Here is a 24,937-nt window from a genome sequence, read left to right as displayed (position 1 = left end):
CGCTCAAAATAAAACTAAGGGAAAGTTAACCGGAAGTTAAATTTAACAATTGAACACCTTGGTAGTGATGAGAAGGGTAGATTTGTTTTTATCCGATGCAAAATATATAATAATAGGTTAGCATTGGTCTCTATTTATGGTCCGAATGAGACAGACAGTGCATTCCTTTCACAGATTTCCAAAACTCTGCTTGAGCAGATTGATTGTCCTTTAGTGGTGGGTGGGGATTTTAATGCTGTCATAAATCCTGCTTTAGATAAATCTCAATCTGATACAACAGCTAATCCATCCTCTAAATTATTGAATTTATCACTGAACTTAACGTAATCGATCTTTGGAGAATTCAGAATACTAAATCTAAGGACTTCACTTTTTTTCTCTAATAGACACAAGACTTTCTCTAGGATAGACTACATATTTCTCAGCCCATCTTTAATTTTGTCTGATTCCTCCATCTCTATATTACCAATTTTATTATCTGATCATTCTGCTGTGCTGTGCAGTGTTCCTCTTTCCGATGTTAAAGCCAAGTCCCCTAGATGGCGCTTTAATGTATCATTATTAAGTAATCAGACATTCATTACTTCTTTAAAAGAATATATTAAGGAGTTTCTTGAAATTAATATGCCCTCTGGTGTGGATCCTCAAAAACTGTGGGAGACGACTAAGTGTGCTATACGAGGTTTCTGTATATCTTTCTCTTCTACTCTTGCCAAAGCGAAAACCCGCCAGTTTACACAATTAGAAAATAAAATCCAATCATTACAAAACCTACAAAAACAACATTTTACGGAGCAACAGGCTACACAGTTGTCCTCTTTAAAAGAAGAATATGATTTGCTTTCACAATCAAAGGCGGAATTTATTTTACATAGGACTAGGCAAAAATATTATTTTGAATCGGAGAGACCTAGTCATTTATTGGCTCTTAGGTTGAGAGAATGCGAGTCTAAGGCATATATTAGCGCAATAAAATCATCGGATGATCAGGTTACCACAAACCCTGTGGCAATTAATGAAATATATAAAGGTTTCTACACAAATCTATATAAAGCCGAGACAGATTTTGATGAATCAATCTGTAAGCAGTATTTAGATAAATTGGAACTGCCTCGGATCTCACAGATGGATAAAGAATCTTTGGAGGCTCCATTAAGTTTGGAGGAACTCCATGTCTCTTTAAAAAGCCTTCAAAAGGGCAAATCGCCGGGCCTAGATGGTCTCCCCCCGGAATTATATTTAGGAATTTGGGATTTGGTAGGGACACTTATGCTTAATTCATCAAAAAACATCACTGATTTCATTACTTCTTAAAAAAGGGAAAGATCCATTAGATTGTTCCAACTACAGACCAATTTCGCTTATCTCATGTGATCTAAAAATTTATGCAAAAGTTTTTGCTTCTCGTATGGAGAAGGTAATTCATAGTCTGATCAAGGAGGACCAAACTGGTTTAATCAAGGGGCGCAATGCATCTGATAATATGTGTCGACTCCTTCATATTCTTGACTTTGCAGACTCCCACCCAACCCCTTGTGCAGTCTTTTCACTGGATGCAGAAAAAGCCTTTGACAGGCTAGAGTGGAATTATATGTGGGCAGTTTTGCAATGTTTCGGCTTCGGTGAACACTTTATTTCTATGATTAAGACATTATACCACTCACCTGCAGCATCAGTCATAACTGGTAATGTTATTTCCCCCCTATTCCCTTTACAGCGGGGAACGAGGCAGGGCTGTCCGCTTTCTCCCTTATTGTTTTGTCTATCTCTTGAACCCTTAGCACAAGCCATCAGGAAATCTGAAGTATCGATTAAGATTCATGATCATAATCATAGTATTTCTTTATATGCTGATGATATTATTCTATATTTAGACCACTGTGATGTTTCAGTCCCTAATATAATTAAGGAATTTGATAATTTTAGTAGCTTATCAGGATATAAAACAAATTGGAGCAAATCTGCTTTAATGCCAATTAACAATATTAAAGTTAATTCTTCTATTCCCTCATTCATCCCTATTAAGGACTCTTTCACCTATCTGGGCGTTACCATATATAAAAACATTCATAAGATTGCCAGGGACACTTTTAATAATATTTTAGTTAAGGTCAAGAATGACATTCAAAGATGGAAGAATCTTAACGTCTCCCTTCAAGGAAGAATCTCCACTGTTAAGATGAATTTGCTACCTCGATTTAATTTTTTTTTTTCTCTATGCTACCGCTTTCTCCCCCTCCAGGTTACTTTAAGGAGATCAACTCCATAATTACTAATTGTCTGGAATGATAAATGCCCCAGAATTAAACTTACCACATTACAACATCCTAATAGCGCAGGAGGACTGGCTGTACCAAATTTTGAACTGTATTATCGGTCGTTCCAGCTTAAGGCTCTTCATACTTGGGTCGATCCTCAATCTACAGTTTCTTGGGAGAGTGATTGAAGCTGACAAGGTTAAACCAAATAGACTCCAAGATATTTCATTTACTGGCACAGGGAAAAAAGGGGATAATTATAAATTTGGTCCGGTTGTGGCCAACTCTATTAAAATCTGGAAAACGGTTGAACGTCGGATAGGAGGACCCTTCAAATTTTGTAATAGTACACCTTTATGGCACAATTTTAACTTTGTATGCGGAAATCGCCCATTTGTCCAACCCTCTTGGACTTCTTTAGGTGTAAACACGTGCGGTGATATATATGATAACCAGGGCCTATGTTCATTTCAGACGTTAAGAACCAAATTTTGTCTACCAGCATCCGCATATTTTGTCTTTCTTCAATTACGTTCCGCTCTCAAAGCGTATGGCGTTCCTTGGTCTTCTCCCGTTTCCTCTCATCCTATGCGGGACTGGATTGCACCATCTGCTGGTCGGCCATCTGCTTCCTTAATATATAATAAGATTCTTGATTGCATTATAAAACCTCTTTCTATTAAAACTATTTGGAATAGGAAATTATCTGACCTTAATTTATCTGTCGACTGGGAGAGGGTGTGGTCTAATCTCAGTTTAACATCTAAAAATCTGGCTCATCGTCTTATTCACTTCAAAGTCATTCATAGAGCATACATAACTCCTTACAAAAGATTCAAAATGAAACTACAATCAAATTTAAACTGCCATATATGTAATACTACATCATCAGGTACTTTTCTGCATATGTTTTGGGAATGTCCTATCACTATCAGTCTATGGAAACATGTAAACGTGGTTTTATCATCCTTACTGCAAATTGATTGGTCAGTTAACCCAAGTTTGTGTCTTCTTAATGATGATTCTGATCTCTGTATAAGTTCGATGCAAAAGAGAATGTTGTTTGCTGGTTTTACAGCTGCGAAGAAGACCATAACTGGTTTACACCGCATATGTGTGGGAAAACATATTGGATCCGTAGCCTCATGCAAATAGTCTCCTGTGAATGTACAACAGCACGAATCAATGGGGCCAAGCCTTCTACCATTGATGCTTGGCAGTGCTTTCTCTTTGAAATACGTGACTGTATGGAGGAATGATTTCTGTGGGTTTCTTTTTTCTATCCCTCCAGGACTTTGAGATGTTGAGTATAGGTCTGTTGTTTTTTTTGTTTTTTTATTTATTTATTTTTTTTATTATTATTTTTTTTTATATGTTGTGTTATGTATGAAAAATTAAAATAAAAAATGTTGATAACAAAAAAAAGGGCGGTTTCAGTGCTGTGGAGTGGTTTGAACCCTGATTGAAATTTTTCGAAGATGTGATTATCATTTAAAAGAGACGGAAGTTGTAGGAGCACAATTTTTTCCATTACTTTTGATATAAACGGTAAGGTGGATATAGGCCGGTAATTATCTAAAACAGAGGCATCAAGAGAGGGCTTCTTGAGAACCGGGGTAACCATAGCCATTTTCAAGTCGTCCGGAATAGATCCGGAATTCAAACATTTATTTAACAGTAATATCACCTGTATCTGAGCCCTCAAATTTGTAACTTTGTCAATGAAGTGTCTCAAGAAGTCCTCAGAAAGTGCAAAGGAAGAGTTTTGAAAAGAATTAGTAGGAGGATTTAAAGCAGAGTTAATAACAGAGAAAAGTATTTTAGGAGAACAATGATGCTTTTCCATAAGGTTAGAAAAATAGGTGTTCTTGGCTTTCTTGACAGCTCTCTGATGTGAAGACAAACAATTCTTCAGGATATCAAAAGAGATTTGTAGTTTGTCTTTTTTCCATTTTCTTTCCGCCTTTCTGCAGGATTGTCTCAGGGAACGAATGTTATTATCAGTCCAAGGTTCGGATTTGGGTTTTAGTTTAAAACACTTGACAGGTGCAATGGAGTTTAAAATGTCTGTCTAAAATGTATTTAAAAAATTGAAATGTTGTTCAGTATCAAGATTAGCGAGAGACAACTCAACCGACAGGGACAAGCCAACTTTACTATAAAGCAAAAATGAGACGAGTATACGCGAGTTTGTCTTGTATCAGAAGACGTCACCTGGGGAATGTCAGGAAGACACAACATAAACACAATAGGAAAGTGGTCGGATATGAGGGATTCAATCACTTCAACATCAGTAATAGCCAAACCAAAAGTCAATATTAAGTCCAATGTGTGTCCTAAAAGATCTGTGGGACGGTTTACCCATTGCAGCATATTAAAAGAGTCAATGGTGTTCAGGAATTCCGTGGATAACTGTTTAGAGGGACAACACACATGGACATTGAAGTCACCAACTAAAAGAAACCGGTCATATTTAGTAACCAGGTACCCTATAAACTCAGAAAATTCTGCTATAAAGCCATTTCCAGAGTGCGGTGGCCGATATATCAAAACTAGGACAATTGGTTCAGACCAGTCAAGCGGTAATAGCTGAGATTCAAAGCTAGTATACGAGGCAGAGGATAATAACCGACAATGCAAATTAAAATTTTTCCTAGTGATAATAGCCAATCCTCCTCCCCTACCAATAGGTCGGAGAGCATCGTAGAAACAGTAGTCGGCTGGAACAAGTTCAGAATAGGGGCTTAAGTCTCCTTTCTTCACCCACGTTTCAGTAATGAACAGGAAGTCCAGACAGTGAGAGGACATAATATCCTTGAGAATGTAGGTTTTTTTAACCAGAGAATGAGCGTTGATCAGCGCCATCAACGCAGAGTATTTTGTGAGATCAGGGTTTTACTCACGGACCGAAGATTAGCAGGGTTTGCTCCCATCGAGCGAGGTCGAAGGTAGATCCGAGGCTGTAGATCTAGGGGAGGATGACCAGGAGAATCAGGAAGGGTTTGAGGGGCCAGTAGGGTGCATCGAAGCCAGCGTGATGACTGGACCGGTAGATACCAAACCACAAAACGCCAATAATCCGAGGTCTGAGCCAGAGGACATAAACTGGGGGGAATGCCAGCTCGCAGACAGGATTTTAATCGGATGATCAATCCTCTGCGTTTCCTGCGTCTTCTCCGACACTTTCTAGGGATGATGTCAAGCGGCCAGCGACGAAGAAAATCTGGAAGTCACGTATAATAGACCTGTATGGGATCTCCACAAACTTTCCTAGATTCGTTTCAGAGACAACCATACAACTACTGCGAATGTCCAGGAGTGATTGACGATCATAAGTGAGAGTCTCAACTTGATTTAATGACGTGAGAAAACATATAAGCAACCAACAGCAGGACAAAATAAAAAACATAGGTGAGAGCGGCAAGTGGCATGCCATGTACATAGGCGCCATCTTGGAAAAGTATGCGAATGAAAGTATCTGAAAAGTTTCCGAAATTTATTTTAAAAGATGTTTATGGTAACTATTATTTATTTGTTTTTATATTTCTTTTTTGTTATTACTATTATTTAGGTATTTACTGTTTTGTAGTCTGGTTGTGTATGTATTTTATTGCTTTGACTATTTACCCTGTGAATGTTATATGTTTAATAATAAAAAATAAAAAACTCAGACACTTTTCTAACCAGCATGCATCTCTCGGTGATCAATGGTGATGCAGATTTTGCTCATCTCAAACAAGCCTATTAAAAGACCAAACTCAGATCTTACTGATCATGCAAACAGATGAGGATATAAACACAAGCTACTGAACGCACAAAACCGCACGTTAATTTACAGTAAATTAATAATTTACTCAAACTGACTAAATAAATATTGCAAATATCTCGCCTTAGACAATACTTTCCCTATGTACTCTACACAAATAGCCTATTTTTAAGAAAAAAAATTACAGTTTTTTACAGTTTCACCAAAATGTAATTTTCCTGCTCCAAATGTTGTGTTACTAGTGACCCGACTGACTTACTACAGTTGAATTTTTGCCAACATCTTCATCACTGTACATGCAGTATATAATTCTTAAGAAATTACTGTAATGCACAAAGTTTTTGTTTTTTTTCTCCAAAGTTTGTAGTACATTCCTAGTGACTAGACTGACTTACTATAGGTGAAATTTTGCTAATACCTCCCTTAATGTACATAAAGTACATCAACATTTTATACTACAACCTTTGGAACATGAACAATTCCTTTTTGGGGTCTTACAGATTTTTGTTTTTGTTTTTGTTTTAAATAATTGTAAATTGCACATACAGTAAGGGAAATATTGGCAAAATGTCAACGTACTACAACCGTTGGAACATGAAAAAAAAAATCTTTCCAGGGATTTTTTATATGTAAATCATTGTGTAATGTACATATAAAAATGGCGGTATTGGCACAATCTCATCTGTAGTAAATCACTATGAGCAATACAAGCTTTACAATTTGAAAGTGTGTTATTTTAAATGTTAAAAGTCATTTTAATTTAAATACATTGGACATTTTAACCCAGTCGGTGGAATTGTCAGACGGCCCCTTACGTGCGAAAGCGCGTCAATGCTTTCTCCGGTTTACATTTGCAGCAACAATACACCTAGGCGGTTTTAAACTCCTTTTTTATGTCGATATAAAATGGTTGCTTACTGTTAAAACTAATCGTGGTATTGATATATTTGTAGGACTGTCGCCTCTATAGATCAGTGGTAAGGGAAAGCAACGCAAATGCAGCGCGTTGCGTTCTTCTGACCTAATTTGCTTGCCTGTATATTGTCCGCATAATCATCAGTAAAGTGTGTTCTGAGATCTGAGGTCTTATGTCACTGTATTAGTTATATCACTGAGGAGCATTACGTGTCACTGGAGAATCCTGGAGTATGACGGGGAACCCCAGTATTATAGCACACAGCGTCACACAAGCCATGATACAAAGTTACAGAAACTAAGCAACCGAAATAAAGAATAAAAAATAATCAAAACTTCTACTTAGCGCTTGCTCCATTTCTGCAAATCAGTTTTTGTGAATGAATGGCCTTCATCAACAGCCGATTGCGCCACCTGCTGGTGAGCGGCTGACATCAGCTGGAGATCATGCATCGGTGCTCTACTGCTATTCCTGCGGGTCCCGGATGTGTACCGCTGATTTTTCTGCCGAATGTTAACCACTGAATTTGTGGCAGCGAATTTGGAAAGTGAAATAAAATGACAGAAATTTGCCTGTCGAATATTATACATCGCCTTTTCAACAGATTGAATATTTTGGAAGTGAATTCTGTAAGGTGAATATGAATTATTGAATTTTTCATTATGAAAATGTGTGTGAAATATTTTGAATTGAAATATTCACAGTTTAAATAAACAACTATGTTAAATTTCAGGACCTAAAAATGCAAGCCCTAGAAATACAAGGCATTCAAATGCAAGCACTGTTAATTGCAATGCATCTTTTTTTTCGATTTGTGGAATTCAGCATGCTTTATGTTTCAAAAACTATTGTCATTATTCTGCTTCCATACAAGTGTCATCACTAATCTTGTAAAGTGAATCGACTTTATTTCACTAACTGCAACACTGCTTCAGTGTTACATTTACCCTATGGATTGGGGCCATATGAAGTGAACTGGCTCTGGAGACAGCAAGAGCGTGCAAGTGTTTTGCTTAATACAAGTTTTCTGTTACTGTCGATTAGAGTAAATATCTGCTAGTTGGGAGGATTCATTCATTTACCTCATGTTTTGTTTAAAAAGTTTATGCCGATTGTGCATGTTGTTTGCTGTTGGCTGTAATTAGAAATTACAAAAAGACTCTTTGCTACCTGTTAATTTGCGCTTAAGTCGCAAACTGTACCACACTTAGGCCCCGTCCACACGAAGACGGGTTTCTCTGTATACGCATACATTTTTTACCGTATAGGCGTTTCGTCCACACGAAACCGGCGTTTTCGAAGAGTGAAACCAATCATTTTTGAAACCGGGTCCCAGGGTGGATAAATTTGAAAACGCCGTTTTCATGTTTTCGTGTGGACGGCGAATCCGTATATTTTCTGAAACGATGACGTCATCAGCCCACGTCTCGCCCCTAATCAGACATCGCTACGTCACATAACAGCGACAACAACAACAACAACAATGTCAGACTACGTGCCTGTGTTCGTGCTGCAGAACCTACTGAGCTCATTAGTTTTATTAAAGCAAAATCTTCTGCTTTGTGTGTTAGTTTATATTCAGCGCGCAAGGTTTACGCACATGGTCCAAGTCTTCTTCTCTGTTTTTTTGTGTATCTCTGTGGCAGAATTACAGCGCCACATATTGGTCTGGCATGTGTACTACATCGTTTTCAGTCGGTTTCAGTGATTCCGTGTGGACGCAGATATTTCCTGAGACGACTCCGTGTTTACGGAATTTGAGGCAAAAAAAAAGATCTGATACGGAGAAACCCGTCTTCGTGTGGACGTAGCCTTAGTTTCGATTTTGAGCCATTTGCATGCTATAAGCTTTGTTGTGATAATTAGAAAGGTGTCGACAGCTGTTTCCACTCAAGTGGATTAGCTGTGTATTGTGGAGTCAGTTCACTGGCGCGGAAGCATTCAGCCCTCGTGTTTAGCGACTTTTTCCTGTGCGACTTTAACTGAGCAACGAAACCGGCAACATACTTAAGTATTTATTTCCTATTTTTAATTTTTATAGTCTTTTTTTTTTTTTTCTATCATGTGTTTCCAATACATTCCGGTTGTCATGCAACAACGCTCTTACATCAAATGCAGACGGCAACACAATCTTGCTCCCCTGCGTTCTATCTGCATCTCTTCTTCTATACCTCTCTCTTTCTCTGTAGATCTCTGGAATTATCAGTCTGCAGTCTCCCTCCAGGTTGGTACTGGTCTTCTCATTTCTAACAATTGGAAATACTCAACCCACGCTCCCCTATGCAATAATAACTCATTTGAATCTCATGCTATTACTGTAACAGCTCCGGTAAAACTCCATGATGTAGTCATTTATTGCCCTCCTGGGCAACTGGGCGCCTTCCTAGAGGAGCTGGATGGGCTGCTGTCCTCATTCCCTGAGGATGGCCATCCACTTATAGTCTTCGGTGACTTCAATATTTATTTGGACAAGCCTTATGCTGCAGAATTCCATTCACTCCTAGCTTCATCTGACTTCAAACACCTTACCACCACAATCACTCACAAATCTGGCAACCAACTGGAATTTACACAAGCAATTGTGTTGCAGACAACATTTTGGTAAAATCCCTGCACATTGGCCACTACTTCATAACATATAACCAACATTTTCTTGCTACCTGTGAGCCTCCAACCCCTCTACCAGTTTCCTTTAGACAAAACCTCTTTTCCCTTTCACCTTTCCCATCTTTCCACTGTAGTGTCTTTCTCTCTTCCCTCACCCACACTGTGCTCCACTTTAACTTCTTGTCTGGACAATATAGGGTAAATGTACCTATTAAGCTCACATACCCATTAAGCACACTTCCATTTTTGAGATCAGATTATAAAAAGAAAAACTAAATGTATTATCCTACTTGATGTCTTAAACAATTGATGTGTTTGTTACTATATACCTCCTATAATTTCAAGTCAATCAGATCATTGCACACTGAGATATGAGTCTCCATGTGTTCACTCTGTCTGGTGGCCATTTTGAAAGCTGTCTAAAAACTTTCACCAAAGGAGGAGCCCCATAAATGTGCGTTTTTTTAAATGTTTAAACCTTTATTTTGAGTAAGTTTCACTATTTATTGTAAATTTAAGAGATTAATGTTCAGACTTTTGCATATTATAACCTGGAACTTGGATGTGGGAAATAATTCCATTAGATCCAAAAGATAGTTTTAGCAACACAGCACAGATGCTACAGAACACAGTTAGCTGACTAGCTGTATAAGATTGTGTGCTACGCTAATATATTACTTCACAGGCATTACTGGCTTGTACTTTTACATCCATAATATTATAAATTGACAGTTTATTGCTGGTCTGTCGTTTTACAATGCTGTACTTTTTAAAGGTTTCATATTTTAAGGTGAGCTTAAAGGCTGCACTACTATGAAAATACAGCTTCAGTGTGACATCAATAAGAAAAAGTATAATTTCATAGATATTGTTAATAATAGTTGTTCATATTAAAATATGTATGAACTTAATACATGACATTAGACTATTTATTTAGAAAAATCCTTTCATTTTATTAAATATTACATGAAATATATTCAAAATGCTGCTCCCATTAAGCTCAGCTCTCTTTAAGCTCTTTCACATTGAACGTCTATGTAGTTACTTCATAAACAGACTTTAAATATTAACTGATGGTTGTCACTTTAAGTTAAGTTAATCGATTTTCTATGGAATCAGCTGACTCAAATATGCAGACTGGCTCTGATCTTTGGCAACTAGCATCAACTTCTCCAGACTGTAAATGGGTGGAATCGGGGCAAAAATCATGTAGTGTACTCCAGTCTTAAGAGACTTTAGATAAGTTAACAACCATTTAAAAAGAGGTTTCATAATGAGGCTACTTTCTATGTTCATCCCCATGAATTAAATGTTTTATTGGTTTGTTTTGTTTGATTTTTGAATGTTATTTAGCTGAAAGTGGACTAGTATAGATATTTATATGTGCTTAGATGACACTTCACTTTGAATATAAAACTGATCGACTTGAATGCCTTGTTGCTTGTTTTTAGTGTGTTTTTTTTTTTTGTGACTGACTTTGTACCTTCAAAAACAACAACAACAACAACATATATATATATATATATATATATATATATATATATATATATATATTTACAATTATTCTTTAAAAAATTTCCTTAAAATAAACAATTTTTAATAAAACATGATGTGAGCTTAATGGGAACAGAGGTGTGCTTAAAGGGTACAAAAATGTACCCATTAAGCACAGCCAGACTTTTTGAATTAATGATGTATATCTTAATTGAAAAGCTTTCGTCATTTAAAATAAAATTGAATATTTTTGTGTGAGGGATTAATATTTTTATTTTAATATAACTTTTTGTACTGAAACCCATACATAAAAATGTCTCAATGTAGATTTTGCTGCAGGGATCTTAGGCTGCCTGGCGGACATCTCGGCATGGATGAAAGAACATCACCTACAGCTCAACCTGGCAAAGACTGAGCTTCTTGTCTTCCCTGCCACTCCAACTCTACAGCATGATTTCACTATCCAGTTAGATTCATCAACAATTACCCCATCAAGTTCGGTGAGAAATCTTGGCGTAATCTTCGATGATCAGCTGACTTTTAAAGACCACATAGCAAAAACTGCTCGATCTTGCAGGTTTGCATTGCACAACATCACAAAGATCAGGCCCTTCCTAATGAAGCATGCTGCACAATTCTTGTCCAGGCCCTTGTCATTTCTAGACTGAATTAGTGCAATGCTCTTCTAGCTGGACTTCCATTACGTACAATCAAACCTTTATAAATTATTCAGAATGCAGCGGCACGACTGGTCTTCAACGAACCCAAAAGGGCCCATGTCACACCTCTCTTTATCTCCCTGCACTGTATCCCGGTTGCAGCTCGCATCAAGTTCAAGACATTGATGCTTGCATATAGAACAGCTACAGGCTCAGCACCTGCCTACATCCACTCGCTATTACGAATCTACCTTCCGTCCAGAAGTCTGAGATCTAGCGACGCCTTTTGGTGCCATCACTTTCCAGAACGTTTTCGCTCACCGTTCCTGGCTGGTGGAATACTTCCCACCCGTATCCGGAATGCTGATTCCCTGACAAGCGATACCTGAAAACTTGTCTCTTCCATCATCATTTGACTTAATCTTAAAAAAAAAACATTGCTTTCGCTTTCCTTGACCTGTCCCTCTCTAGCTTGTATTACTCTGAACAATGCCTGAAACTTTGTAATTCATGTTTATCTGCCTCTTTATGATAAATTGCTTATTGTATTCCTCAATTGTAAGTCACTTTGGATAAAAGCATCTGCCAAATGAATAAATGTAAATATGAAAACTGAGCAGTGTTTAACACTGAAGGTATTGCTGTGCCATTAAACGTAATCTGCATCATGTGTTTTTCTTATAATAGTTTCTTAAAATTAATTGGATAATTGGCCTCTATTTAGCTAGGAACACAACTAAGAAACATGATAGGTAACGCATGAGTTTTGTTGTGGTTTTGCTGGGATAATACCAGCACCCAAAAGATCCACCAGCACATCAGCATTCCAAGCCGGTCCCAGCCTGCCAAACATACTTTTCCTGGTGACCAGCAATGCTGGATTTTTCAGCAGGGTTAACTATTAGGGATGGGGAAATTTGTACAAATAATTAATAATTAACACCCTGGCATCATGTCACTAGCAGTGTGAACAAAGATTATGGTGTAGGTGCATATTAGTGATATTTGTGATACAGGCGTTAGATCCTCACATAAAAAAAGAATAATGATCATAATTTATCAAAATATATAAAAAAAACAAAAAAATATTTCTAATGGAAAATGGCTCCACAGGAGAGCAGAGATAATGACAAAATAAATATGAGTTATTTCACACTAAATAAAGCTAAAGTCACATGTGATATTTATTATAATATAATAATGAATATTATAATCTGTATTGGTGATACTAGCCTTGATAGTAGAAAAAAAAATATTTCTTTAAATATTGTTAAAATACTTGCTCAGTAAGGATTCAGTGTATGCTACTATCCCTTTGTTGCTAAAAGAGTTGCGACGTGGATCTATTCGCAAACTTCATTTTACAAGAGAAGGTAATCCAGAATGACATAAGATCACTGTCATTTCTGTCACCATTTCCTCACCCTCGAGTTGTTCCAAACCTACATGAGTTCCTTTATGTCGAACACAAAGAAGATATTTTGAAGAATGTTGGTAATTTCTGGTCCCCTTTTACTTTGAAATTACAATGGAAGTTATTAAGGGCCAAAAACTTTTTTGGTTACACATATTCTTCAAAGCATCTTCTTTTCAAAATATCTTCTAATAATTTACTCATAAGGGTGAATAAATGACAGAATTTTCATTTTTGTCTGAACTATCAACTAATGATGAATTATCAACTAAAAACAATGAACTAATTCACTCAACTAGACACAAGTGCAAATCAACTGTATCCAAGGAAACACATGAACAACAGAAAGAAACATGAGAAGTGATTACAACAATGAAGCAAAATACAACCTAAGAAACCATGGAAGTGATCAAATTGGAAAACAACACAACAGATCATGTGATCACTACTATCTGTGTGAATGATGAGTAATATTTTTAGTTGATTCACAGCCCTAATTAACAATGCATAAAGAGTTTAGTGAATAACAAACTGTCTGCATTTCTAACAGAACTGTGATTTAAGTGCTGTTTTTGAGACTTGCCTCATATTTGTTGGGTGCCACAAAGTTGAGAGCCTCGTCAGGATCATAGAGGATGGAAAATGCCAAATCTAACACTTCCTACAAACACAGCACCATTCAAACACGTCAGTCATACATAAATAACAGAAAAACAGAAAATACAATATGTAATATTCTTTATGGTTTGTGTATTGTGCATTCTGTTTCATAGCAGTTTTACAGATAGTACTGCTTTAAAAAGTGAACCAAACTAAACAATTCCTTAAGAGGAGTAAAACCTTGAGAGGAACCAGACTCAGCCGAAGGAACATATTTAAATAAATATGTATGCAATAAATGTTTGCTTCATAAATGCATTATTCAATAATGATGATGAAGTCAGTGATTAATTGTTTATTTGAAGGACGCAGGCAGGCTTTAAAAAAAGACATTAAACAACAGTGTCATGTCAGATCTTTCTCTCTCTATATCAGTTCTGCACAAAACAGAGTAGAAGGAGAAGATGAAGTAAGTGGCTTTACCTTGTTCTGCTTGAGTGCGCTCTTCTCCTTCATGTGCGGACAGTCTTTCCCCGTCAGCACTGCTTTAATGTCTGACACGGGAACTGTGGGGTCAATAACAGTAAATGTAAACACACTATGCAACACGTGATGTGAATAATAGTCAGTAGTTTTATGTCACGTAAGTGCTCTCACTCTTATCGGTGAGCAATTCAAATGGCACTTCACCCTGTGGAGACTCGTCCAGATCTCCATAGTGCAGGACCTTGTGATTTAACGACAGACGGCAGAACCAGAACTTCTCTGTGAGAGGAACCAAAGATCATTAGAAGAGGAAATTCACATTACAGAAGAATAGCGCAGAAGCAGCTGTCATGGGCAGATGTGTGCTTTCGGCACCTTGTCTCCGTCTGTTGCTGAGTTTGCGAAAGCAACTTCCCTCACACAGACGATTGAGTCGTTGCTGTTTGATCAGCTCCAGAATCTCTGGCTGGATCCGCTCACGTAGCTCACTGACAATCAAGAGGAAACACACTTGAGACCAGCTGATCCTCAAACTCAGATTAATTTATATGAGCATTTGGCTTGGTTGGTCTTGCTCAGTACTTTTGTCTTGTTTTCCAGTGCAGATGTCTAAAGATTCTTAAATCAAGATCCATTTACCTGAGAAGCAAAATGACAGAAGATAAGTCTTGTTTTCTGCGAAACTGGTCAAAATGAAGTGAGTTTTTTATTAAATCAAGAACAAGTATCTGCCAGTGGTCAAAAATAAACTTAACTCAGTTCAGTAATTTTCATAACTCACTGACAGATATTTGTTCTTGTTTTAAGAATAACCTCACTTCATTTTGTTCAATTTCTCAGAAAACAAGGCTGAAGACTGTTCTTCATTTTGCATCTCTAATATCTTGATTTAAGCAGTGTTGGAAGGTTACAATGGAAATGTAATCGTTACAGATTACAAGTTACCCTATTTAAAATGTAATACATAGTGTAACTATGATTTGGCAACGCTTGCGCAGCACTTGCAGCTGTCATACAAAAGTAAACACGGAGGACATAAAGTAAGCGATTATGCATTTATTTATAGTGTGATTGCTGCTGAAGCTGGCGAAATTATGTGCAGGCAATATGAAAAATAAAGACAAGGATGTGACAAAAGACAGCAGAGATTTGAAGCTTTTATGATACGAGCCCTCATGTTTTGTTTGTATATAGAGTTGTCACTTTAATTCTTATGATTTCTGACACATCACACTTCCACTGATTACCTTTCGCAACTGTCTTGATAACCTTGGTTATGTATAAATTTTTGAAGTGTCTCCCGTCAGCGTAGAATTATGACAAATGTCGATCTAGAGTGAAGTAATAGCTGCATGAAATCCGACATGACTGTTCACACTGCGGTCGCGTTGCAAAACATCGGACATAGATCGGATTTAGTACCATATATGGAAGTGGCTCATATCGGAATAGAAAAAATCAGATTCAATGCGATTTGTGATTTTCACACAGTCATGACAAAAAACGATCCGGGGCCCGTGTGAGCAAAATAATCAGATTTGGGCCACATTTGCCTGCAGTATGAACGTAGCCTTAGACAGGTTGTAGCCTAAAGCTTTCAGCGGCAATTTCAAACAAGAGAACCAAACAGAACAGCATTGTTTTTCTAAACAGCCTTTAAATGGCTGGAGGAATTGTGCACATCAAAAACAGGCAAAGCAACAAATGAATATTATTCAACATATCCTCACATTTTACAGAAAATATTCAAATGTAACCCCCTTTGTAATCGTTACCATTTAATAAGTAACTTTAATTTAATTACACATTTTTTTCTCAGTAACTGTTACTCCCCAACACTGGATTTAAAGGTCCCATGACATGCTGTTTTTTTGGATGCTTTTATATAGGCCTAAGTGGTCCCTAGTACTGTATCTGAAGTCTCGTTCCCGAAATTCAGCCTTGGTGCAGAATTTCAGCCAGTACGAGCCAGTCCCAAAATGAGCTTTCCTTAGGAAGAGCCATTTCTGTGTCTGTAGCTTTAAATGCTAATGAGGAGGAGAGAGGCGGGGCAAGGTGGAGGGTGGGTGTGTGTCCTGCAGCTTGCGGCCACGGTACCATGCGCTAATGTTGACAGTGGATGTATCACAATGGCTCGTAAACACGCAGTCGTTCAAGCTTTTCAGTTTGACCCAGAATCTGATCCGGATGGAGAAGCACCAGATGAAGAAGTTGCAACGTCTCCGAATGGTTTGTTTAAAATATTGTGTCTGGATACGGTCAGTGTTTCCCACACATAGACTTTACCTGGGCGGACCGCAACAATATCCACCGCCCGCTGCCATCAGGTCCCACGTCTCACACACACGAGCGCGACTTTAGAACAATATTTAGTAACTTTCAGACCCTTTAGGCGGCTTTTTTCCCATAACGGGTACATACTAACAAACCTAGTGATTAAAAAAAAAAAAAAAAAAAAAAAACATTCCTTATCATTCAGTTGGAAGATGTCTCCAGTACTGCCCCGCGAGCAAGAGGTCTCTCTCCCGGCTCAGTGTCGCCTCTCTCGGCGTCTGTTCTGAGCAGCGAGCGGCAGAGAAGCAACGCTTTCAGTTTGTCTTAAAGCAGCAGACTCATCAATAAATCATTTAAAAAACAGCGTTTACAAGCACTTGTCGCTTACTGTCTGTTTGGACTTTTAAATATGAACATAATTTGTCTGTTAATATGCGCAGTTTATTACTCAGATGCAAAACAGTGCTTCGCTCATTTGCAAACCATGATGTCTCTCGAGGAAAAAAAAAAATTGCGCTCGCCTCGCACGGTATTAGCTCATTTTCTCATGGGCGGGCAAAGCAGAGAAAGGGGAGGTAACCTTTTCCCCGTATGACGACATAAGGGGAAGATTCCAGATTGGGCCATCTGAGCTTTCATTTTCTCAAAGGCGAAGCAGGATACCCAGGGCTCGGTTTACACCTATCGCCATTTCTAGCCACTGGGGGACCATAGTCAGGCTAGGGGAACTCATATTAATGTTAAAAAACCTCATAAAGTGAAATTTTCATGCCATGGGACCTTTAAGGATGTTTAGGAATTTATATTGGAAAACGAAACCACTGAGAAAGAACATCATTTTTGTAATGCATGCAATATTTCATGACATGACTATGAATTTAATACTTTCTGCTTGTTACGGTCGGTGGCTTGGTCTGTGTTTGTTTTCTTTATGTCCCTCCCTTGTTCTTCTTGGCGTCGCTCTATCCTTTTGGAGCGTGTACACGCTCTATCCCTCTCTTAGGTGGACGCACCTGTTCATGATTTGAGTGGCTGATTGATGGAGCTGATTGATATAAACGCCAATGAGGAGGAGAAAGAAGAGCGACGACAGATCTTGTGGGCTAGCCAGCAAACAAGTGTCTTTATATCTGTATTTAATTTTTCATTGTTAGTTGTTGTCCGTTTTGTATAATTTAGTTCCCTGGTTGATTTTGTTTGTTATTATTGTGACGTCTGTTGTGAGTGAATAAATAGATTTGAGCGATTTTCGCTATTTACTCGTTCTTGTTTATGTTACAAAGATCTATTCTCTTAGAGCTGATATTTTTATGAGAGGTTGTAACATAAAGTGGGGGCTCGTCCAGGATCCTGAAGTAATTTAGACGTATTGTAAGGATAAGGTAAGTTGACGCTCCGGTTATTTAGAGTGATCCAGCTGGCCGTGCTTAGCACCGGACCTTCCATCGGATTACTGTTTATTGTGTTGAGTTTATTGTTTTAATTTATTATTTTTGGAGGTATTCCGGGGAAGAGATTTATCTTAACTGGTAACCCTCTGAAGATTAGGAAGGTTGTAGTTAGGTTTGTGGATAGGTAGGTAGGTCCGGAGTGTGCTTACTTGATTCCTATTTTTTATAATGGTGACGTTTGATTTGAACGACTTTATTAAGAAACCGAGGGTCGAAACATTGGACAACTGTCGAAAAGAGGATTTGTTTGTTATTGCTCAGCAATATGAGATATCTGTTTCTAGAGTATTACTTAAAAAAGAGTTGAAAGCTTGTTTGCTGGCTGGTCTTATTGAAAAAGGGGTGTTACCTGATGACCTGATGCAGCAGGGTGACCCATCAGTCGCTGTTACGGGAGATCAGTCTCCTATAGCTCCTGTTACTCCATTGAATGTTGGTATTCACCATTGTCTATGCCAAAATTTGAGCCATTGTCAATTTCTACTGACATGTCATCAATGTCTCTAGTAGGGGCTCGTCTGAAAGTACGGTTAGCTCGACTGCAGTTGGAGGCTCAAGATAAAGCTCAGGCGCAAAAAGACGAATTGCAACATCAGTTGGAGAGGTATCGTATTGAGGCAGATACTCAAATTCGGCTGCGAGAGTTAGAATTGGGAAAACAAAAGGAGACGGTGCTAGAAAATCAATCGTGTGTAGACTCTAGAATGAATAATGTTAACTCCGTAGCAGTTGCAAATGGTGCAGGTAATTCTGCGCCTGCCTTTATTTCAGATTCTTTGTCGGCAGTTGCGTTTAGTGAGGCGAAAAATATTGCCCTAGTGCCGCCTTTCAGAGAAAAAGAGGTTGAAGCATATTTTCAGGCTTTTGAGCGTATAGCTATGGCTTTGAAATGGCCAAACGAAACCTGGTCGTTGATGCTGCAGTGTAAGCTCACGGGGAAGGCACAGGAGGTGTGCGCGTCGTTATCTTTAGAGGAGAGCGTTCAGTATGATGCCGTAAAAAAGGCCATCTTGCGTGCATATGAGTTAGTGCCAGAGCACTATCGGCAACGTTTTCGTATGACAAAAAAAATCTGCTTCCCAAACGTATGTTGAATTTACTCGGGAAAAGAGTGTATTATTTGACAGGTGCATTAAAGCCTGTAAGGCTACTGATTATGAATCTCTGCACAAACTTCTACTTATTGAAGAGTTAAAAAATTCAGTCCCAGAACGTACAGCTCTTTATTTGAATGAACAAAAAGTAACTACTGTGCAACAAGCAGCTATTTTGGCCGATGAATATGCTTTGATGCATAAAACTACCTTTGTTAGATCTCCATCGGAATCAGGACTTAGTTCTCAAAAAGAAAACAACGTTTGCCATATTGATTCTAAAGTGAAGCCTTTAGGAGTAAAGTTTAAGAAGGAGTGTAGTTATTGTCATAAAATGGGGCATTCTATTACTGAATGTTATAGTCTTAAAACACTTTGCTTCCGGCTTTGCTACTGTTCGGACACTCTTGCTCTTGCTCTGCGCTTTGCTCCCTATTTTTGCACTTTTCTCAGATCTCTCTAAGATTTTAACTTCAGCAGATCATCACAGTGCTCAGACAACACATTTTTTGGGGAAAATTAAGACTCTTTCCCAGCAGTTTACATTCCAGAGACGGAAAAACACAGCTGTCTACATTCAAACAGACGAGATAAAATGCCTCTCGTGGAATCTATTTGCTGCAGAAACTGCCACAGACTTCTACAAAGGATTGTGGTTCTTGAAACAAAGTTACTTGCTGGACTTACAAAACAGGCGGAACACACAGCAGATGGTCATCACGGACCCCCATCAGCATACAGCCGGTGAGTCCTGTGAATCTAGTGAATCTCAACAGTTTATACAAAGTGTAGAGGAAAAAGCCGAAACAGATCGACAGACAAATCGATGGCACAAACAGGGAGCGAGACCCAAAGGCAATCGAGACATCAGATTATCACGAGTATCTCGTATTGCCGCCATAGCATCCTCTACCCCAGACCTTCATCAACAACTTCAATCTTTTCTGGGGCCACAGACAACTGTTTAAACTGGATGGCCTCCACCCAAACAGACTCGGTGCAAGAGTACTAAAGGACAATATCTATTTCTCCCTCCGTCATCCTTCAGCGGTGTGTGCCAATCTACTCGGCTTGAATGGCACACACACACCTGGACAGAATATGAGTGACCACAGGACTTCATGTCAGCTTTTGAGTCAACATGTGGTTGACACATCCCACAAGGATACTGATAACACTACGCAGCCACAACAAGCACTGCTCATGGACATCCCGGCTGAGCCCTGCCCACAGAGCGCATCACATGCAGACTGTGACGTATTACAACAGCTCCAAGACTCAGCACCCAAGCACGACTTTCTGGAAAACAGCCAGGGAAGCCAGGACAACATCTCACAGCCACCGGAAACACCAGAGCCAGAGCCCTGCTCACCAGACACACTTTCCCTCTCTCCAGCATCTCCACTTCTAAGCTTCTCACAGAAAATGGAGGAACTGGTGTATGCTGGGACCAAACTCTCCCACTCTTTCGCTGTAAGCCCCCAGATATCAACTAAAAAACGGCGGGCCCCACAACCACCAAAGACTGCAGGCCTAGCTCACCCTCCTCCTCCTGCGAGAGCTCTCCGGCTGCTGCCACAACGCCAGGGCCCAAACCCCTCTCCATCTGGTGTAGGTGAACCAAAAACAACTGATAACAGCTCTCAGTGATATGTGTCGGGTCCCCGCTATATTAGCCACAACATTCACAAATGTTTACAGAAAAAGCGGGAACCCAGTGTGCCCGTAGCCTCCTCTATTTCTGTTTTATCACGTGATAGAAAGTCTAAGGCCTTCTCAAGCCGTACGGCTGACCCATCTAACCTGCGGCCTATAATGCATCAATCTAAGATTGCTGTAGAGACTAAATGTAATTCCATCAAGTTAGCATTTTTAACCTGTTAACCTTCACCCCCATTTGGGGCCTCGCAGGTGAAAATAACATACCTAAATTAAAATGGTAACAGTTTGTGACAAAGTGTGCTTACACAAACAAATTAGGTATCTTTGGAAAGAAGAGACTCTGGGCTTTACTATCTATTATCCAGAGTTGATAATGCTCAAAAAGATAAAAAGTTATAGGCACTGACGTGCCTTGAAAAATATTTTTCCACACTGAATGTTTTTTTATTTCATATACAAATACATGAAATAAGTCCTGGAGCAATCCAGAAAAGTAATGGATGGAAAGCCATGTGTCTCATGAGTTCATATTTCAAATCTGAAGAAGATGCCATGAAAAATGAGATTCCTGCAATATTTTTTCTGAAACTATTTATAGTCCCCCCACCCCCCTGTTTGAGGAAAAATAACCACCAAATGGATTGCAGAATTATACAAGCTATTTTAGTCATTATACATGTTCCTGCATAGTTTTTCAACTATAAAATAATAGACAGATTTATTTGAGCACTAAAAAATACAAAAATAATTATTTGAGTAATAAAAGAGGAAAAAAAAAACTTTGTATATAGTATGTATACTGAAGTATTCTTCGTTATTCGTTATTACAATGATAAATATCACTGCCAGACGTGAAGTGATATTGCCAGACATGGTCATAGAGTCAGTAAACACACGCTGATGTGCTTCCATTCAGATGATAATCAAACAGATGGGCCATATAATCAATAATAGCTGATCAATGAATCACAATGATAGCCGTCATAGAGTCGCTAATAAACACGCTGATGTCTGTCCATACATATTATAATCATGCAGACACGGCCACATTCCCCACACAATACACACACACACATATAAAAAATGTAGAAGAAAAAAAAAAACAGTTTTTTATGGATAAAGCAGATCGCTAAGTTACGCCCCGCTCAGATGACAGTTGCGTCACTGCCGGCAGGAGGGAGCGCCAAATTCAAATAATCTATATTCCGCTTTTCTGAGACTTTTTTTTTTTCCGTAGACGGTCTCATTATGTTTGTAAAACCGTATGCTGCAACACCGTGTTGTTTTTTTACCACCAAGACGCTGTTTTTGAGCGTAATTTATTCCATAACGGACGCGAACAATAACTCTCTGAAGAAATGAAACGTAAACAAAGGAATATTCATCCTTATTACAACGTTATTGTTTCGCTGGACTAAAAGTGCTCGCTGGGATGTTGTTCTGTGGACCCTTACCTCTCTAACTAAACTGGGATTTCAGCAGTGGACGCGTTTGTGGCTCGTTATTACAATGATAAAGGTACGTACGGCTTTTTTACTCTGCGTGTTTGGATGTGTACTGCTTACACAAATGTAGCAAATTTGTGCCACTCATTCCTTATAAGCTTTCCATCGAAAAACAGCGATCTGTCGTCGATGCTTGAGGCTTAGACCCTCAGAATGATATATAGTTTGTCAAGATTAACTTTGTCCCGTTTCATTTATTCTATTAGAAAACAATGACACATGCAAACAAAGAGCGTTCAGTGCGACGTCGCTCTGGTGAACGGTAACAGGTTAAATCTTCAACCTGCTATCTTGACACACTTCCTACAATCTTTTTCAAAAATGTGCTCAACTGTCTAGAAGCTGATCTCTTAGAAGTAGTGAACGCCTCACTTCTTTCTGGGACTTTTCCAAACTCCCTTAAAACTGCAGTTGTTAAGCCCTTTCTGAAAAAGCGCAATCTTGATAACACCATGTTGAGCAACTATAGACCCATATCAAATCTTCCTTTCATAGGTAAGATTATTGAAAAGGTAGTTTTTAATCAGCTGAACAACTACTTAAACTCAAATGGATACCTGGACAATTTTAAATCTGGTTTCCGAGAACATCACAGCACAGAGACAGCACTTATTAAGATAATAAATGATATTCGCTTCAATTCTGATTCTGGCAAAATATCAGTGCTGGTACTACTAGATCTTAGTGCTGCGTTTGACACTGTCAATCATAACATACTTCTAGAGAGACTGGAAAACTGGGTCGGGCTTTCTGGGATGGCACTCAAATGGTTCAGGTCATACTTAGACTTATGCTCTCCTATACTCACATAATAACCTCTCCCTTCTAAGTGGACGGCCATGACATGTGGAGTCCCACAAGGCTCAATTCTTGCACCGCTCTTGTTTAGCCTGTATATGCTCCCACTAAGTCAGATAATGAGGAAGAAACAAATTGCCTATCACAGCTATGCTGATGATACCCAGATTTACCTAGCCCTATCTCCAAATGACTACAGCCCCATTGACTCCCTCTGCCAATGCATTGATGAAATTAACAGTTGTATGTGCCAGAACTTTCTTCAGTTAAACAAGGAGAAAACTGAAATCATTGCATTTGGAAACAAAGATGAAGTTCTCAAGGTGAATGCATACCTTGACTCTAGGGGTCAAACAACTAAAAATCAAGTCAGAAATCTTGGGGTGATTCTGGAGACAGACCTTAGTTTCAGTAGTCATGTCAAAGCAGTAACTAAACCAGCATAAAATCATCTCAAAAACATTGCAAGAATTAGATGTTTTGTTTCCAGTCAAGACTTGGAGAAACTTGTTCATGCCTTTATCACCAGCAGGGTGGATTACTGTAATGGTCTCCTCACCGGCCTTCCAAAGAAGACCATTAGACAACTGCAGCTCATCCAGAATGCTGCTGCCAGGATTCTGACTAGAACCAGAAAATCTGAGCATATCACACCAGTCCTCAGGTCCTTACACTGGCTTCCAGTTACATTTAGGATTGATTTTAAAGTACTTTTACTTGTTTATAAGTCACTCAATGGCCGAGGACCCAAATATATTGCTGATATGCTCATTGAATATAAACCTAACAGACCACTCAGATCATTAGGATCGAGTGAGTTAGAAATACCAAGGGTACACACAAAACAAGGGGAGTCTGCTTTTAGCTATTATGCGGCCCGCAGTTGGAACCAGCTTCCAGAAGAGATCAGATCTGCTAAAACATTAGCCACATTTAAATCAAGACTCAAAACTGATCTGTTTAACTGTGCATTTGTTGAATGAGCACTGTGCTATATGTCCGAACTGACTGCAATGAATTTTAAGTATAATCATTTTCTTTAAATTTATTTTAAATCAATGTCTATATCATTTTAAAATTCCTTGTTTTTATTATTTTTATTTCCATGTTTTTATTGATTTTTAATGTCTATTTCACTTTCTTTTATGTAAAGCACTTTGAATTACCACTGTGTATGAAATGTGCTATATAAATAAACTTGCCTTGCCTTGCCTTGCCTTGCCTAAAAAGAAACAAACACGGCATGACGCGGTAGGTCAGTCTCGGGGAGTGGTGTTGCTTAAAACTGTCTCTCCTCAATCTTCTCCTGTTCCGAGTGATAGTGCTGAGGACTGTTTCAACCTTTTGTGTTTGAGGGTTCTGTGTCTTTGACTGGAAGGCAAGGCAAGTTTATTTATATAGCACATTTCATACACAGTGGTAATTCAAAGTGCTTTACATAAAAGAAAGTACTGTTGAACTGCAGCTGTCTTCTAACCATGCTTCATTTAGAAACATAAAATCCAGGTTGCTTGTGGTTATTAAATCGTTGATCAGAAATTATTTATTTTTAAGTGAGCGAATGTTTAAAAATGCTAACTTGATGGAATTACATTTTGTCTCTACAGCAATCTTAGATTGATGCATTGTAGGCCGCAGGTTAGATGGGTCAGCCGTACGGCTTGAGAAGGCCTTAGACTTTCTATCGCTTAATAAAACAGAAATAGAGGAGGCTACAGGCACACTGGGTTCCCGCTTGTTCTGTAAACATTTGTGAATGTTGCTGCTAATATAGCGGGGACCCGACACATCACTGAGAGCTGTTATCAATTGTTTTTGGTTCACCTACACCAGATGGAGAGGGGTTTGGGCCCTGACGTTGTGGCAGCGGCCGGAGAGCTCTCGCAGGAGGAGGAGGGTGAGCTGGGCCTGCAGTCTTTGGTGGTTGTGGGGTCCGCCGTTTTTTAGTTGATA

At 38.7% G+C, this 24,937-nt stretch overlaps 1 protein-coding gene across 4 annotated transcripts in view; it reads right to left on the bottom strand.

The window, feature by feature from the left end:
* LOC306856647 (engulfment and cell motility protein 2-like) overlaps positions 1-24,937 on the bottom strand; it is an 83,685-nt gene that overhangs the window by 13,424 nt on the left and 45,324 nt on the right. For all 4 annotated transcript variants that reach the window (XM_079396005.1, XM_079396006.1, XM_079396008.1 and 1 more), the window contains exons 17-20: positions 14,576-14,688; positions 14,372-14,479; positions 14,198-14,280; positions 13,698-13,775 (exon numbers count right to left, since the gene is read on the bottom strand). In XM_079396005.1, the coding sequence (XP_079252131.1) occupies positions 13,698-13,775; positions 14,198-14,280; positions 14,372-14,479; positions 14,576-14,688 (382 nt within the window). The remainder of the gene's footprint in view (positions 1-13,697; positions 13,776-14,197; positions 14,281-14,371; positions 14,480-14,575; positions 14,689-24,937) is intronic.

This window comes from Barbus barbus (assembly GCF_936440315.1).
Source record: "Barbus barbus genome assembly, chromosome: 37".
NCBI lineage: Eukaryota > Metazoa > Chordata > Actinopteri > Cypriniformes > Cyprinidae > Barbus > Barbus barbus.
The sequence above is the reverse complement of the archived record's forward strand: the minus strand, read 5'-3'. Positions and strand labels throughout refer to the sequence as shown.